Here is a 16382-nt window from a genome sequence, read left to right as displayed (position 1 = left end):
TGATGCATCAAACTGGCTACCTTGACGTCACATGCAAGTTCTGATGTAAGGATGCAAGGGAACTGCATCCTGTGGCCAGTGTCAAACTGAGAGACGATGCCATGACTCCAGCTGTTGACCTTCCACTTGCATCTTCGGCAGACCAGCAGGGGATGATCAAAGTCATTTTCTAATGGAGGAGAATTACTCGTCCTCAGTGGCATCTGTGGAGGATACCACCAAAGTTTGTCCTCCCTGCTGAGGTCCAGCTCAAGATGCCCCTGTGTGGTCCACCTGAACAGGGCCTTGGGTTTTCCACTTCTGGTCCACTTCAAGCAAGGGGTGTATCCAGCCAGATGGAAGACAGACTCATTGTGCTATAGAAAAACTATAAAAAAAAAAAAAACAAGAACAGAGAAATAAACACATTAAAAAACTCTTTACTTCACTTGACTTTCCTTTATTATCCCTGGAAAGGAAACTTGTTAAACTTCCAAAAAGTGAATAAGAGAGTAAAGTCTCTTTTATTCACTTTTTAGAACAGCAGAAGTTGGTAAAAGTGGAGCTAATTCTAACTGCTTGCTATTATACCAGGTAGATAAATCTGTAAAATGCATTAAAATTGCTTATATTTTGTATTATAATCTGAATCTGCAGAGTAACTAATAATGTAACTACAATGTTTGCCTCCAAAATATAGCACAGTGGAAGTATAAAATAACATGGAAATACACATGTAAAGTACACATGCCTAAAACTGTACTTAAGTACAGTACTTTCAACTACTTTATTAGTCTGTCTAAGCAATTTATTCATTTTTTTGGTAGCAGACAGAAACATGATGGGCTGTCATAACCAAAATTAAGGTGGACTCGTTTTGAATGGTTGGTAAGAGAAAAAGCACTGTCTAACTGTGTCCACTTACCATTTGCCAATGTTCAGACAATTTAAGATGTTTTTTCAGGGTGAGCTAATTAAGAAGTAACTATGAAAATAAAGCACTAAAATGGCTTAAGAATAATGCAACTCATTTCACAAATGATAAAATAAAACAAAACAAACAATCAAAATCCCCCACAACTGTTATAAAGCTGCTTTAAAATAAGGTTTATTTGTGCTGCAGTCTTGTACTACAGCCCTGGTTGAGTATTTCAGTATAAAAGTGGACAAAATTAGTTCGACCTCAACATGATAAAACATTAGTAATAATGATAATGATTCAATAATAACATAATATAGACATATCTGATAGGGGATATTGTGCATAATGACTTTTAATTTTGTTACTTCCAGTTTGATGATAATACTGTGGCACTTTTACTGAAGTTAGCATATTGAATGAAGAACTTTTCCTTTTAGTCACAGCATGATACTGCTGTTTTTACTACTGGTTGTGTATTTCAGCCTGTTCTTTTATTTAAGGGACATAATGCTAGTTGTAGGCTACAGTTGTCCATACTGGTGCTGCATAGATCCTATTTACCCAATGGGAGCCTGAGAATCTTAAGGGTCTCAGAAAAACCAAGGTTGACTGCATGTCCATGTGTTTTAGTAATGACTTTAATTGCAAATTTGTTAAGGAATTTGTACTAATGTTTTGTAGAGAATTATTATTCTAACACAGAGGTAGTGTTTGCAGTGGATTTACTTTACTTTGCATACGAAGATTTTACATACAAAAGCATTTGATTGGCTTGTAAAACATGTTGCACTGTTACAGAATGAACTACCAAGCAGTATATAAGTCGACAAAATTGTTAACATGCTAAAACATTAATAACGATAGTAATTCAATAACAATAATATAGGCCTATCGGATAGGCTACATTCTGCATAATGAGTTCCACTTTTAACACTTGTTTGATAAACTTGTTACTTTAACTTAAGTAGCATTTTGAATGGAGGACTCTTTCTATTAGTTACAGTGTGATATTGCTATTTCTATTCAAATAAGTTAAAAAGTACTTTCCACTTGCTACTACATCCTCAGCGTGTATAGAACTTGCAGTAACTCTATCATATTATATGGAAACACTTGATACAGTGTTCATGCAACATGCGCTTTTAATGTAATGGTAATAATAAAATAACCCTGTCTTATTTTTATTTTTGTTTCCATTTGTGGACTACCTCTCTTGCCCTTTCACCTCTCTTCATACACCTGCATGCCTAACAATAACACACTGTGCATGACTTCTGGTGTGACGCGGGGGGGGGGGGGGGGGGGGGGCGGAAAATCATTACGCTCTGTACGTGCACCGGTGTGACGTCGGGAAGATGTTTCTGCTCATGCTCGCAAGGGCAGCAGGAGATCAGCCCGACCGCAGCGGATAGATGTGTTGTAGTGATGTAATGTTGCCTGTTTGGTGACTACGGATGGCTGTTTGCGCCAGGCTCTGCGGAGTGGGTCAGTCGCGAAGGTGCCGCAGGCGTCAGCGGAACAATCAGCAGGATCAGGGCAGTGATTCCGACATGGACGAGGAGGAAGGGGAGCGGATCGTGGGGCAGAAGCAAGGCGACGTCTGCGGCGGAGGCCCGGAGAGCGGCGTCGCCACTGCAGGGCCGAGTGACGCTGGTGAATATGGCAGCAGTCATCATGTCAACAGAGCAGGCTCTCTGAACCGCACGGCCGCGGGACCTCCGCACCCGCGGTCACTAGCGGAGCTCCCGCCGGAGCTTTTGGTGGAAATATTGTCCCTGCTTCCCGGAACAGCGCTGCCAAATGTGGCCCTCGTCTGCAAGAAATTCAGACAAATCCTCAATACTGAAACCATCTGGAGGAGGCGGTGCATTGAAGGTGAATTATCTCTGCTGCACACGGAGATCGTTTAAACATCGACGCCTTTTTCTAAATAAAGCGTTGGGTCTTATGTTAATCGTCGAGATGTTGTGGGATTCAGGTTGTGTGAGGTGCAGACACAGCAGCTGTGGCTCCTCATAGATGAAAGCATTTTCTATCGATCAGCGCAGGAGCCATGACGAAAATGAAAGCAGTCGCTGCTTCCGTAGTCACTGCTGTTAAAATAAATAAATAAATAAATAATTTTAACAGCGCAAAGGCCTCTTAGTGTGTATAGCTGATTAGGCTGTTGGTGCAGGGCCGACCTCAGCCTTTTGGGAGGTCATTGACATTATTGTGATCACCACCATATAAAGCATCACTCAGTGTTGCTGCTTGTGAGGAAACTGCTCTGGCAAGATAAAAACAAACCGACCAACCACAGTGTGCAGTATGTGCATGATCAGACAGGAATGTTTTGTAAAAATTTAGTGATACACTTCCTGATTCCCACCCAGCTCACTGCTAATGTTTTGAAAGATCATGTCAAGCAGTGCTGCTGAAACAACTAGTCAAATAGGCAATCAACGAATACAGTTTTTATCACCAATGGATTTTTAAAACCCTCTATTTTAGAATGTGAAAATTTATATTACAATATAATTAGTGATGTAATACATTTTAGGTGCATTAGATAAAATGAGACATTGTTAACGTTTACAATAACCAAAAAAAAAAAGGATCCAATATTGCTACAAAGCAGCTCTGCTTATTGATGTGTGGAGAAAAGTTATCCAATAAAAACATTTTCTCCCTGCTGCTTAAATTGGTTGTGACCTGAGGAATGTTGTGTACTGAAAAGTTACAAGCACACCAGGCGTCTACAGTGAGCTAGGTAAGCACTTTTGATCACCAAATGAAATTTAAAAAAAAAAAAAAAGTAACTTGTTATTCTTTATTTACATCATGGAAAAATATCTCTAAGGGCAGCCCTGATTTTCAGCGGTGCTGAGAGACAAGAAAGCAGTTATAGTTAATACAGCAAACAGAAAAAAAAACTTGTGTAAATAAGGCACTTACACATACCAGGCAACAATTAGTAGCACTTTCATTTAGGGACCTCAAAGACTCTACCGCTAATAAGTCACTGTCAAAAACAAGATTTAGTGCTGAAAGTACTGCAATGTACAAAACATTCAGTTATATTAATGACAAAAAATTTGCCGTCTCAAACAGACTTAACATTTAAATTTTTTTGGTTCTTGTATCAGTGGCTTGGCCCTAAACAGCTGCTTAGAACGCTTGTGCCTCGGGCAGCCTTGTGTTTAATAAATCCCGTGAATCGCTGTGTAGCAGACATGATTGAATCATGTCCTTGTCTGCTGACCGGAGTTTGAGTTTGGACTTCCTGCCATGTATAACACCATGGTTCACATTATGAGAGATTATGGACTGCACTGTTTAAAAAGCTGAATTGCTATATAACCATTTCCATTACAGATACTATGAATGCATAGCCCTAATAAATTTAGATTTAATGTTCATTCCCCTGCGTTTTCTCTCTGCAGAGTTTGGTATGAAGGAGGATCTGAGGAAGATAGAAGCTGGCGGAGTGTCGAGTCAGGAGCTCTATGTTAAACGTGAGTACGACTGCCACTTAAACAGCTCTCATCCCATTAATTGATCCATTGTAGTATTTGGTTCCATCCTACTCCATCGTGTCATTCAGCGTTTGCACCCTTACCTTTTCTTGTGTGTCTGTGGGGTAGGTGTCCACATAGATCTGCCTTATGTTGATTGTGATTTGATGCAGATGGGGAAGCCTTCCTGGCAGATCCTTTTTTGAGATGAATGTGGATTCTCTGTCCCACTAAGACTTTTGAGGGTGCAACTTTTCTGATGCGTTGTCCCCAATTTGTTTCTCATTTATCAGCAGAAATATGGAGCTTATATTGTATTATGAAATAACAGCTGCCACAAAACATACCAGGCAAAGATTTTTTTTGGCACATTACTGAATTCATTAGCGTGCTGCGTCAGACTTTGCCCGTCTTGGTCAGTGATTGCTCTACACATGCCTGTGTTGTGCCTGTCCAGGTGTCAACCCACGTGTGAAGTCTGGGCGCTTTGTGAAGCTCCTACCCGACTACAAGCACATGGACTATAGAGATGTGTACACACACTGTATGTACACGGGCCTCAACGTGGATGGCTGCAGCATGAGGGCTTGTGTGTGTTTGTGGAGGGAGAGGATGATGATGATTGAATGATTTAATTTCGAAGCAAGCAGCTGCAGCAGTGTTATGCCCCCCGCATTTGCTTTCATATTAAGTGTGAACTGGGAGGCTGGATAATTTGGTGTGCCATGTGTATTACTTACAAACTGGATAGGAAGGTGGTCAGTTTACACTTTCTTCTTTTTGGGTTTACATCTCATCGACTCCATCCTGACAGACATGAAACAAAAAGTTCAGTCTGTGGATTCTAACATCTCCTCTTGTGTTTCTAACCATGCACAGTGTAGCTTGTAGTAAAGCATGGCTTCATCACTGCAGAAACTGACTATTACGGTGCAATGTTGTGCTTTTGTGTTGCAGTGCTTCACCCATACAGGCACATTTTGGGCTTATGGCAGCCTGATATAGGCCCTTATGGCGGATTGCTCAATGTTGTGGTAAGTAGTATTTCTCAATCAAGATATTTGCATTAAGATGAGGAAAAACGCTCATCATCTAAGGTGCAGCACTATGGAGCAGCTATTGCTTTGAAGGCCTAACTTAATTTAGGATAATTTAATGGCTGATAAATCATTAGAAGCATTTCTCATTCAGGTGGATGGGTTATTCATCATTGGCTGGATGTATTTGCCACCTCATGACCCCCGTGTGGAGGATCCGATGAGAAGGCGGCCGCTCTTCCGTATCCACATGTGGGAGACCAAAAAGGCCACTGTGGAGTGCATGTACGGACACAAGGGTCCCCACAAAGGAGACATCCAGGTAAGGGTTCGACAGCACAAAAGCTTCTCTGTGCACCAAAGAAATGAGCTCGACAGAAATTAGAGTATATTTTCTTGAAACAGATAACTCATTCTACTTTAATTCGAGGTTAGTAGCTTATAAAACTAGGTCATCCTCTAATATGTGTCATATTCTGTTATTTTTAGACTGTCAAGAAAGATGAATTTTCAACTAAATGTAACCAGACTGATCATCACCGCATGCCAGGAGGGAGACAGGAGGTAAGTGAAATCAAGGATCTGTTACTACCTGACAGACCTACCTACTGACCTGCTGATGATCTATTTGGAACTTAGCTGATTATTGATTATAGTTTTACCCTGTGTGCTTTGATAATGTGAAGCTCCAAAGACTGTTACCAGCATTATATAATTTGTTTGTGTGTGTGTGTGTGTCTTTGTCTTTGTCTTTGTCTTTGTCTTTGTAGGAGTTCAGGACATGGTTGGAGGAAGAATGGGGTCGGACACTTGAAGAAATCTTCCACGAGCACATGCAGGAGCTCATCCTTATGAAGTTCATTTACACTAGTCAATATGAGTATGGGTCTTTTCTTCAGATCACACTGAAATCAAATGTCATTTAGTTTAATGTCCTCTATAGCTCAAATAGCTTTTTACCTAAAGATATGGTTCTGATTTCTCTTGTGGATGAATGTATAACCTATCCCTGTAGTTCTGACAGCCCTGGCAGAAGCTCAGGTAAAGCTCTGGCTTTCATATGCTTTCCTTGACAGTAACTGCTTGACATACCGGAGGATCTATCTTCCTCCTGCGAGGCCCTCTGACCTGTTGCAGCCAGGCCTCTTCAAAGGTACCTATGGAAGTCACGGCTTGGAGATTGTCATGCTCAGTTTCCACGGGACTTCTGCAAGAGCCACCAAGCTCACTGTAAGTTAGTGAATAATCATTACCAGAGGCTGTGCTTGCCTCATGGCAGAGTTTTCTAACTAGTGGAAATGACTCATATACATGCTGGCCCTGCAGTATAAATTAATTGCAGGTTCCCTGTGAATCATTTAACATCTTTATTTAACTCAATTAACTCTCCAGCAATAAACTATTCAGCAAAAATTCCTGATGTTAATATCATTTTTTCATATCAATTTTACTCCTTCCTGCAGGGAGACCCCAACGTTCCTGCAGGGCAACTCACTTTGGATATTGACTTGAACCGGCCCGTGGTTCTCCCAGACTTGGAGAACCAGCGCAAAATAGAGGAACTGTCTCGGCTTGTACTGGGGGTACATGAGGAGATGCAGAGGGAAGTGGAACAGCGAGCCAATGGCAGCTCTGCCACAGTCAGTGGTACAGCAGAGGGAGCCTGTGACGGTGCCAGCGGAGCGGGAGGGATGGACATAGACCGTGGTGCCTGTTCAGACAGCTGTCAGCCCGGCCCCAGCAGCAGCACCAGTCTTCCTGACGCCCAGCCCTTCGTCCTGCCACTGGGGGTTATGGCTCGAAACGAGGTGTACCCTCGCACCTGCAGGAAATGGTGAGAACACAGCCAAAGTATGAATTCCATAGGTGCACTGATGCCTGTAGATGCCTTTGCCACGGAAACAGTTGTGTCAGACAGGTGTGCCTATTGTTCTTGAGCTGCTGTAAACTGCTTCATTTTTGAAAGTTCATGGTCAACAGGCTGAAATCATATCAGCCTCGAGTGAATGTTTGTCAGCTGGTGAATGTTGGCTGAACAGCTGTTGTGAGAACCTTAGAATATAGCTTTATAACCTTTAAACCAAAACTGGATATGGTGCAAAATAGACAATTCTGAATGCCTGCTCTGGTGCATCAAAGGTGGGTAAAAAAATGTGACCAGTCACAGGTATTAATTTGTATCTCACTGAGGAACAGACCTCAAAACAAAACCAGCTGTTCATCTGTAACTGCTGATTTATTACAAGCAAACTGCGATAGAAACAGAACTGCATAAATCTTTTTTTATTTGGTTGCATTCAGAGGTGTCATTATAATTATTATCACCTTCTCCCTGAGGGAAATATTTCTGATAGGATTGTTAACTACAAATGAAAAATGTATTAATTTTGTCCTAAAGTTTATCTGCATTAATACATAAGGAGTTTGCTATCAAGCCATATTGAAAATAATATTCAACAATGATTACAAGTTATTAACCATTGAAATAAATCACTCCAGTAATAACTCCTGTTATTATTTTCTATAGTTACTGTTTGCGATAACTGAATCTAAAAAAACATTTGACAAATTGATATTCCTCCATTTCAGCTTCTATGGGACAGGCCTGATCGCTGGGCATGGCTTTACAAGTCCAGAGCGCACCCCGGGGCTCTTTGTGCTGTTTGATGAGGACCGTTTTGGTTTCATCTGGCTGGAGTTGAAGTCTTTCAGTCTGTACAGTCGCCTGACGGACCATCTAGCCCACGCTCACGCCCCAAACATGGAGCGATTTGAGGCCATGCTGCACAACATGCAGTCCTGGACATCCTGATGCACCAAGCTTTAAGTCTCTTACCACAATACAATGCATAACAACAAACATTACACACAAATCACCTCTGTCCTTCGCTGGCAACGATCATGTTAGCTCATGACCTTAACTCTCCAGGTTCTATCTGTATGTGTTTCACAAACATTGAGTTTTACTGTCTAATTAAGCTATATCACCCTGACCTAGCACTCCCACACTCATGATCCCAATCAAGCACTTGGAAAAGGTCTCCTGAGGCAATGCTACCTCTGTAGGACCTTACACCTCCAGTGCAGCATGATAACAGGTTGCAAGTTCTTAATTTATTTATTTATTACCTGCAGGAGAAAAGGAATGATATTTCATACCACTTATTATGGATCAAACTGTATGTGCCTCTGATTCGAAAACCATGTCTGTACTCGGTACTGCTTGAAGATGAAAAAGGTGTCCAATGTATTCTACTATATAGTATTATAATAATGTCAGTGCCCAACATATTGAACTGCATGCTGCGTTTTATTTAGATCTAATTATACTAATCTCATAATCATTATCCAATCGGGATGTTTGACTTTCATTAGGCAGCATGCCTTGCTTTTTATTTATTTTTTTAATTTATTTTTTTGCTTTTGAGACATCAAAATTAAAAAAAAAACTGCATCTCAGGTGTTTTTCTCTTTGCCACAAGTCAACTAAAACCAGGACAAAAGTATTTATGTGTTTTAAATTTAAATTAATTTTATTAATTTGTCCAATAGAAATACTGAGTAAGCTTTACAACCGGGCAATTTTCTAACCATTAACAAGAGAGGACTTGCTGTCTTATCAAACATTGTAGCTTCATAAGCCAGTGTTAGGCAGGCTGATATGTCCTTTGAACTTGAAAGATATCTTTTTCAGTGATATGCTTTGGGTCATGGTCTTACATCAAACATACTTTTAATGTCACCATGCCACCACAAAATAATATGTAAGTTGGAAAGATGTGTTGCTATAGAATAACATAACCTACACATAAGTTGGATTAAATCAAAGTATCAAAATTATACAGTTTATGTGCTTATATATAATTATGGTCTGAAACAGAAACATGTCTAACCTTTGAAATGTATTGCATTTGTTGTTTGTTTAAATGGCTAACAGTGTTTGCCTGGCTTCATGCCTGCAAAGCTATTCCCTCCACTTTACCAATTAATTTCAAACTTGAGACCAGGCTTGCTGAACATTACACAAACTAACAGCTCAAAGTGCATCTCAAAATACCAAGTAAGTGTCTGTATGTCTCATTATGGCCTGATGGTGATGCCCAGTAGCTTTCTTACTCCAAGTGCACTTGTCTGGGCAAAATAGTGAATCATTCAAAACCACTGGCCAGCACTTTTATATCAGACTGCAGCTTTACTAAAATTTGCAAAAAAAAAAAAAAAAAAAAAGACAGCTTAAGATAATTTGATTTATTTTGTCACATTATATTAATTTCCTCTCAATTTTAGTACATTTGTTTTATACATTCTTCTATTTTTAAGCCCTCTGCCCAGCTATTTGAATGATTTGCCTTTGAAATGTGTTGCTTTGTACTATTTCAATGCCATACGCCTCATTTTGTGAAAAACAAAGTTTGACCTATTGAACTGCTCACATTGGACTTCAGGGAGCTTTTCAGCTTAAGCGCTCTTCTCAGTAATAAAAATAAAAAACTGAAAAGAACCTCTGTCATATGTTTATTTTTTCTGTGGTTTGTATGTGTATCACACTGCCATGGTGCAAGAAAGCCACTGTCAAATATCACCCACTATGTTTATTTTTAGTGTCACAGGTAAATTTTGATTACATAACATTTTTTAGCACTTTGCTCAACAGCCTTATGTTACACAAGCCCTGTGATAAACGAAACCCAATATAGCAGATCACTAACCACTGTTGTCAGTATAAACTCAAATAACCCATGTTAACCCCTTCACATCAATGGTCAGTGCATATGTGTGTCAGGGATAAAAACAAAACAACCAAACCGTCAAAAGATTTTTATTTTAGATTAGAATCCAGATCGTGAAGGAGATATCAGGTATATGGTCAAACGTAGACATTTCCCATGATTTAAGGTGCCCTTCAACAACATATTGGAGAAGAACTCCCGATTAGAAGCAACTTGCCCTAGATTCAAATTGATGTTCAATACAAACAGTGGCTTTAAAAAATATTCACCCAAATTTAACATTTAACTCTACTACCACTACACACACAAACACAGACCCACAGGTTCAACTGTGGAATTTTAAAATCTTTTCAGGCTACATTTTCAAAGGATCTCCTTTTCATATTTCATTTAATGTGTGATAAGGGTTACAGTAAGTACTACAATTGTATATCAGTTGTTTAAAATATCATTTATTAGCTGACAGACTGGGGACCTGTCCAGTGTGTACCCCCCCCTCTCAGTGTAGCTAATGTATGGATGGATGGATTTTGATTAGTTTCATAAGTCTCCCACAGCAAGTCTAATGCATTACTGGCTGACGTGTTTGTGGTTCATAATCAAATCAATTAAAAATTGATTGAGCTGACTTTTCTACAGCTCGCTGTGGTCCATTTTCTCCTTGTGTTGTTGGATCTTCTCTGGGAGGGTCTGAGTCAGGAAGACAAACCGTGCCTTCTTCAGGTGCTGACTCGGTACCTGCTCCTTTAAACCAATTGTCAGGTAGTCTTCGTCTGCCCCATGCTTTGGCCAGTGGACAAGGCCGTGCCCATTAGGAGACCTGCTCACATGCACATAGATACACGTTATTAACAAGATTGTCTTATCTCCATGTATATGACAACTTACTGTATAATAAGGGGTAATTCCTACCCTGTGCGAGCAAAGTTGCCCCAGTAGCTCATCATGGTTTTGCTAAACTGTAGCTCCTCTTCAGTGCACGCCTCTAAAATAATGACAATCTGGTAAAACACTTTGCAGTCCAGGAAGCCCCAAGAGCACCTACATATATAGTGATTTAGTGATCCAGTATTTTTTATACTGCACTTACCAGCTAATCTGACATGGGTAGTTGTAAAACAGAATCCTAACACTGTAAAGATTTCATCGCCATGGTCACTCCCAACAAAGGTTGGCCTTTTTGCCTGCAGAAATATGGGAGGATGCTGGTACTCGTACAGATACACATGGGCACCTGCATCTGGTAACAGACAAATGGGTGTGATATAACTGGTTTATGAAAGTGTGTGACAATAAATATCAAATAAAGGGGTCAAACAGATTTGCATAATCATGTATAAAGAATTACCTCTGTGGGCATTGGCAGTCTTAATGGCTGGAATGTTAAATAAGACATCTCCAAGCAACTCAGTGAACGCATTTCTATTTTTCACACGATCTTCACCAGTTCCCATATATTCATCTGCTATCAGATCTCTGATGATGGGCTTAAGAAAATAAGGGACACGTGTCAGAGAAGCTCAAGCATAAGGAAGAACAGTACTGTAATGTCAGGCAGCATCTGTCTTACATCAGGCAAGATGTTTGACATCATGTTGATGACCTGCTCCCGATCTATCCCTTCTGTCCAGTTTGGAGGAGCGAAGTACTAAGAGAGGATGAAGCTACATTTTACATTTCAGACACACACAGAAGCAAAACAAAACAATTAAAATTTCATGGGCTGATCCGGAAATCAGTAAGCTCTTCAGTCACAAATTTCAGTAATAATTGAGGATTTTGTACTTACGCCAGGAAGTAACCAGCCCCCTTCATCATTATTAACACCAGTCATGAATGGCACAGTGAGAAGTTCATGTTTATGGAACAGTTCATCCACAGGTTTTGTAATGAAGTGTCCATCAACATTTATGGGATATCTCAATATTTCTTCCTTAAGAGAATAAAATGTATAAAAGAGAAAGTTCAAATAGAGACAACAGTTACATAGAATCCAAACATTTCACAGAGGTCTTGCAGAAAACAAACAACTAATCCTTTCAAGTGAGTCTCCATCAGCTTTGCATACAGTGTCTCACCGTTACAATTTTCACAATAGTATCAATATCAAGGTTTTTCATGCAATGGGCAATCTTCTCTGTGCTTTCCAGGCTACAGCCAGATATATTTGCAACGATCTGTGGACAGAAATATGAGGGATCCAATCACAACAATTTAAAAATACAATGATGTTCTCAATATTGTGTACTGAAGAATGTTTACACACAAAAGTTGGTACATCAATAATTTACCTGTGTCACTGGTAGAGGATCATTTGTTACAAGTAAATCCATTGCAGCAGTGCCACTCTCAGCAATGGCATGGTGGATCAGGCCATCAGACAATGGTGAGAGAAGCTGGTAATTAAAGCAAGAGAAATAATGACAGGTTCTGTGGACAGTAGTAACTTTCCAGTGACATAACACTGCAATACTTACAAAACAATGAGTCTATTTAAAAGCACCTTCTCTCTAGATTGATCCTTACCAGTAGGGATACGCTCACTCCACCAGCAGACTCCCCAAATACTGTAACTAAATCTGGGTCTCCACCAAAGTTGTGAATGTGCTGCTGGATCCACCTCAGAGCTTCCACCTGGTCCAGCAATCCAAAGTTCCCAGACAGGTGCTCATCTCCAGTGCTGGATAGAAAATACTATTGTAGTCTACCAGGCTGCGTTCACACCAGCTAGTCAAAGCTACCCAATTCAGAATTTTTGTTCAAATGTGGTACAGATCAGGTCAACTGTGGCAGAATGTAATCCTTGTTTGTTCTAGGCTTAGTGACGTGAGCGTTATTACCTGAGAAAGCCCAGAACTCCCAAGCGGTACTGGATCGAAACCACAACCACATCCTGAAAAGCAGCCAGGGCGGAGCCATCATATATAGAGGCTGACCCCAAAGTAAACCCTCCACCATGGATCCAGACCATGACCTGGTAAAGTAAAGAAAGACCCTTATTTTTCCATGAAGAATAAAATAAAGTTTTGTTTTTTTTTTTACTTTAGTTTAACTGAGCTCACCTCAGAGGAATTTCAATCAAACCACATTAATATAAACACCTTTTATTCTGACTAAATCCTGAAGCTGATGGTGTCAAAACAGGGCCAGGTATTCTGAGGTGATCCCATTGCAGTCTGGTTCTGAATGTGGGCATCATTATTCATACTGCCATTATCAATTCTTTCAAAGCAATCAAACCAACTTCTCCAGAAAAAGTAATCAAACTTTTCCAGAGCTGAACCTAAGTAACTGAGCAGCATCACTCCATACCTACAACAAGGAGCTTACTTACTGGGAGCTTGGCGTTGTGAGCTCTGTTTGCAGGGGTGTAGATGTTGAGGTAAAGACAGTCTTCTGAAATGTCTGGAATATCCGCAAGCATGCCGCCAATTTTCTCAAGCAGATCCAAAGTAACCTGTTTACTCTGAACACACCTGAAAAGGAGATTTTTTTTATCAACATGTATTTGACATGATTCCCAAAAGTGTGGTGTGCAGCCCCGATTCTCGATGGATGTCTTACATGGGCGGCTGCTTGGTGGCGTCCCTCACTCCTTCCCATCCCTCTACAGGCTGAGGTGCGGCCAATCTCCGAGCAGGGCCTACGGGTGGCTTGGCAAATGGGACACCCAGGTAGGCATAGACTCCGGTCTCCTTCCCCTTTACAGTCACATACTCACCTCTCAGGCTCCCCAGCTTTGTGTGGACTTCAGGTGCTGTCAGGATATTAGGACTGAGTGAGAATCACAATGTGACACTTCACAATTCATCAGTTCAACTTCCCAGGGAAAATATGTGATATAGCCAAGTAACATATATAATTCCTCCAAAAATGAAACCTTTGATTGTTGTGTAGATTGTGTTTGTGTTTGTGCAATTGACAAGTGAATACGTCTTAGAAAATACAATAAATTTCCATTTGATTTTAGCCACAAGATATACTTTCCCCAATTTCCCCACACTGTCTTTATGACTAGATCTAATTCATGTAACTGAGTGGTACTAGAACAAATTGTTCATCAGACAAAAGAAGTAATTTGAAGATATCATCCTGGTTTCTAAGACAGTTTCCTGTCATTTATTTTTATACAATTAATGCATTATTGTGCATCATGTTAAACTGTATTGGAAAACACTCATTCACCCATTCAAACTTAGTCTGTGCAGGTCAGGCTGCAGAGCTACGCCCTCATTCAACTTTGACATACTGAATGAAGTTCGGCAAAGCAATGGATGGGTGTGTCAGAACCGTGTTAACGCTTAACTCGATTTGAGTGTTTCACCAGATAGCATGGGGGGGCGGGGGTATTGTGCAAAAGGATGAAGCACCACATTTCTCAATCCTGAAACTTTTTACACCACAGAAGGTTTGTACACCCACAGTCATTCACTCTCATATTCTGGTTATCCTGCATCAACAGGAAGCCTGCGCGATTATCCTGAATAATTAGAACTATGCTTTTCACCTTTGGACGCAACATAACGCCAGTAAGTAGGTGTAAGGTAACGTAGTGCGGAATATAAGCCTCAAGAGGCGGTGATTCGCAGTATCACTAGAACAGCTGAGGGGCTTTGTCAATCACAACACTAAGCAACAAGTTAACAGCGGATTCAGTCCTGTGAGAGTTACACAATACTTCAAAAAAAAAAAAAAACAACAATCTAAAAGCAACGCATACTACTTTTTTATCACAGATGTCACTGGGCAAAGAAGTTTTCTCCGACTTACCATGTGGGTCTGCAGCAACACCGAGACATAAAAGCGACGTCAGAACCAAGTAAGCTTGCAGCGCACAGAACTTCATGATGGTCCTCCGGCCTCCGTGTGGACTCTGTTTCTGAAAAGAGGAAGAGCAAGTGGAGACTGTTCCCCCCTGTGACGCTGTCACTTTATAGCTGCGTCCTATGCATATACAGTCTATGGTCTTAGCTCATGCTGCGCTCGTAATTACCTGCAGGATGTCACCGTGACTCCGAGGTCTTTACACCGCAGCAACAGCTGATCGACGCAGAGCAGACGCCCCGCCCCCTCACTCTTCCACCGCACATCCACGCCACGCATCTCACAGTTTGTGTGATCTGCCTCATGTTACTGGACAAATATGTGCATAACTGAGAACACACATGTTACTGACTGACAAAATTATAGTATTGTCATTTTAACCAAGATAAATAATGTACAGTTATACCAACTGTACCAAAGTGACACTAGGGCACATAACAAAAAACAGTGTGGACCTCGTCCAACCAGTGCTCTGAGAAGAACTGTGCCCAACAGTGTTTATGATTAGACTATGTGTCTTTTTTTTTCAGGATTGATTGATTTCAGGATTTCAGGATTGATTAATCGATATTGATTGATGCTCTGGTGCTAAGTTGAGAGGTCCAAGGGCCAAAAGCATTACAGAAAGGTGAACTTGAGGATGCAGTTGAAAACCAGTTATACAATGAAACATTTTAGCAGACATATTATACTAATCACTGTTATTATTTATTCTTTTATTATTAATTCAGAAGTTGCTTAGTCACCTCATGGCCAGTCATACACACCTATTGACAGTTACAAACTGCATACTCTGCTGGCCTGGAAACTGATTTACAAACATAATGTTTCACCAAGTAATTACTACATTTGGAATAGCAAGAATATTCAGTATAAAAATAAATCACTATATTACGGAAATTAACAATTGTATTGGTTAAAAAACTTGGTAATGCCACAGGGCAGTGACTGGCCCAACGAATTCCTCTCCAAATTTAGGTTCCCGGTTACACAGGAAAAATATGCAGTGGTTTTTGATGCTTTGCCAAGGAGTTAGTTGCAGCTTCACAGTGGTTCAGTAATCAAGGGTTTAATTATTGATCACTTGATAGTGGTATACTACCTGGAGAAGTCGACATTACTGAGAATAAATGTTCACATAAGTATATCAGGAATTACATACCAGCAGTAACTCTGCCCCCAGGAGAGTCTTTTGGGGAAAATCTGGCTAACTGGGGACAAAATTTGTGGTGACGGCTGCACCTGGAACCTCACAGATAATGTTCTTCTACCTCCCATCACCCTCAGCTATGCTACAATCAACTAAAATGTAGACATCCATTCAACAATACAGGAAGAGAAAAAAGTCAAATAGAGCTTGCAAGCCTGCTCACTGACACTGGCACAAGAAAAT

At 40.5% G+C, this 16382-nt stretch overlaps 2 protein-coding genes across 4 annotated transcripts; one reads left to right on the top strand and one right to left on the bottom strand.

Annotated features, from left to right (window-relative positions):
* Positions 1-2253: 2253 nt before the first annotated feature.
* fbxo31 (F-box protein 31) lies at positions 2254-9936 on the top strand. Of its 2 annotated transcripts, XM_071502987.1 has the most exons (10): positions 2254-2776; positions 4327-4398; positions 4856-4942; positions 5356-5432; positions 5590-5757; positions 5925-5999; positions 6206-6315; positions 6512-6665; positions 6899-7269; positions 8025-9936. In XM_071502987.1, the coding sequence occupies exons 1-10, from the start codon at positions 2356-2358 to the stop codon at positions 8245-8247; spliced, it is 1758 nt and encodes a 585-aa protein (XP_071359088.1). In that variant the 5' UTR covers positions 2254-2355; the 3' UTR covers positions 8248-9936. The 2 variants fall into 2 exon arrangements, with proteins under 2 accessions (XP_071359088.1, XP_071359099.1); XM_071502998.1 differs by lacking the exon at positions 4856-4942 and having other exon boundaries at positions 2255-2776.
* A 302-nt stretch (positions 9937-10238) lies between these two features.
* On the bottom strand, positions 10239-15280 carry ces2b (carboxylesterase 2b). 2 transcript variants are annotated; one of them, XM_071503018.1, is made up of 14 exons: positions 15159-15280; positions 14936-15044; positions 13730-13922; positions 13500-13641; positions 13006-13139; positions 12692-12845; positions 12457-12561; positions 12244-12342; positions 11955-12098; positions 11736-11813; positions 11514-11652; positions 11256-11405; positions 11078-11150; positions 10239-10985 (listed from the first exon to the last, which is right to left on the bottom strand). In XM_071503018.1, exons 2-14 carry the CDS (start codon positions 15009-15011, stop codon positions 10799-10801), a joined length of 1674 nt encoding a protein of 557 aa, XP_071359119.1. In that variant the 5' UTR covers positions 15012-15044; positions 15159-15280; the 3' UTR covers positions 10239-10798. The 2 variants fall into 2 exon arrangements, with proteins under 2 accessions (XP_071359119.1, XP_071359110.1); XM_071503009.1 differs by lacking the exon at positions 15159-15280 and having other exon boundaries at positions 14936-15152.
* Positions 15281-16382: the final 1102 nt, after the last annotated feature.

The sequence above is a fragment of the Trachinotus anak genome, unplaced genomic scaffold, assembly GCF_046630095.1.
Source record: "Trachinotus anak isolate AG129_WGS33_773 ecotype Australia unplaced genomic scaffold, CSIRO_AGI_Tana_v1 ptg000002l, whole genome shotgun sequence".
In the NCBI taxonomy this organism is placed as follows: domain Eukaryota; kingdom Metazoa; phylum Chordata; class Actinopteri; order Carangiformes; family Carangidae; genus Trachinotus; species Trachinotus anak.
Note: the sequence above shows the minus strand (reverse complement) of the source record. Positions and strands in the feature narration are given on the sequence as shown.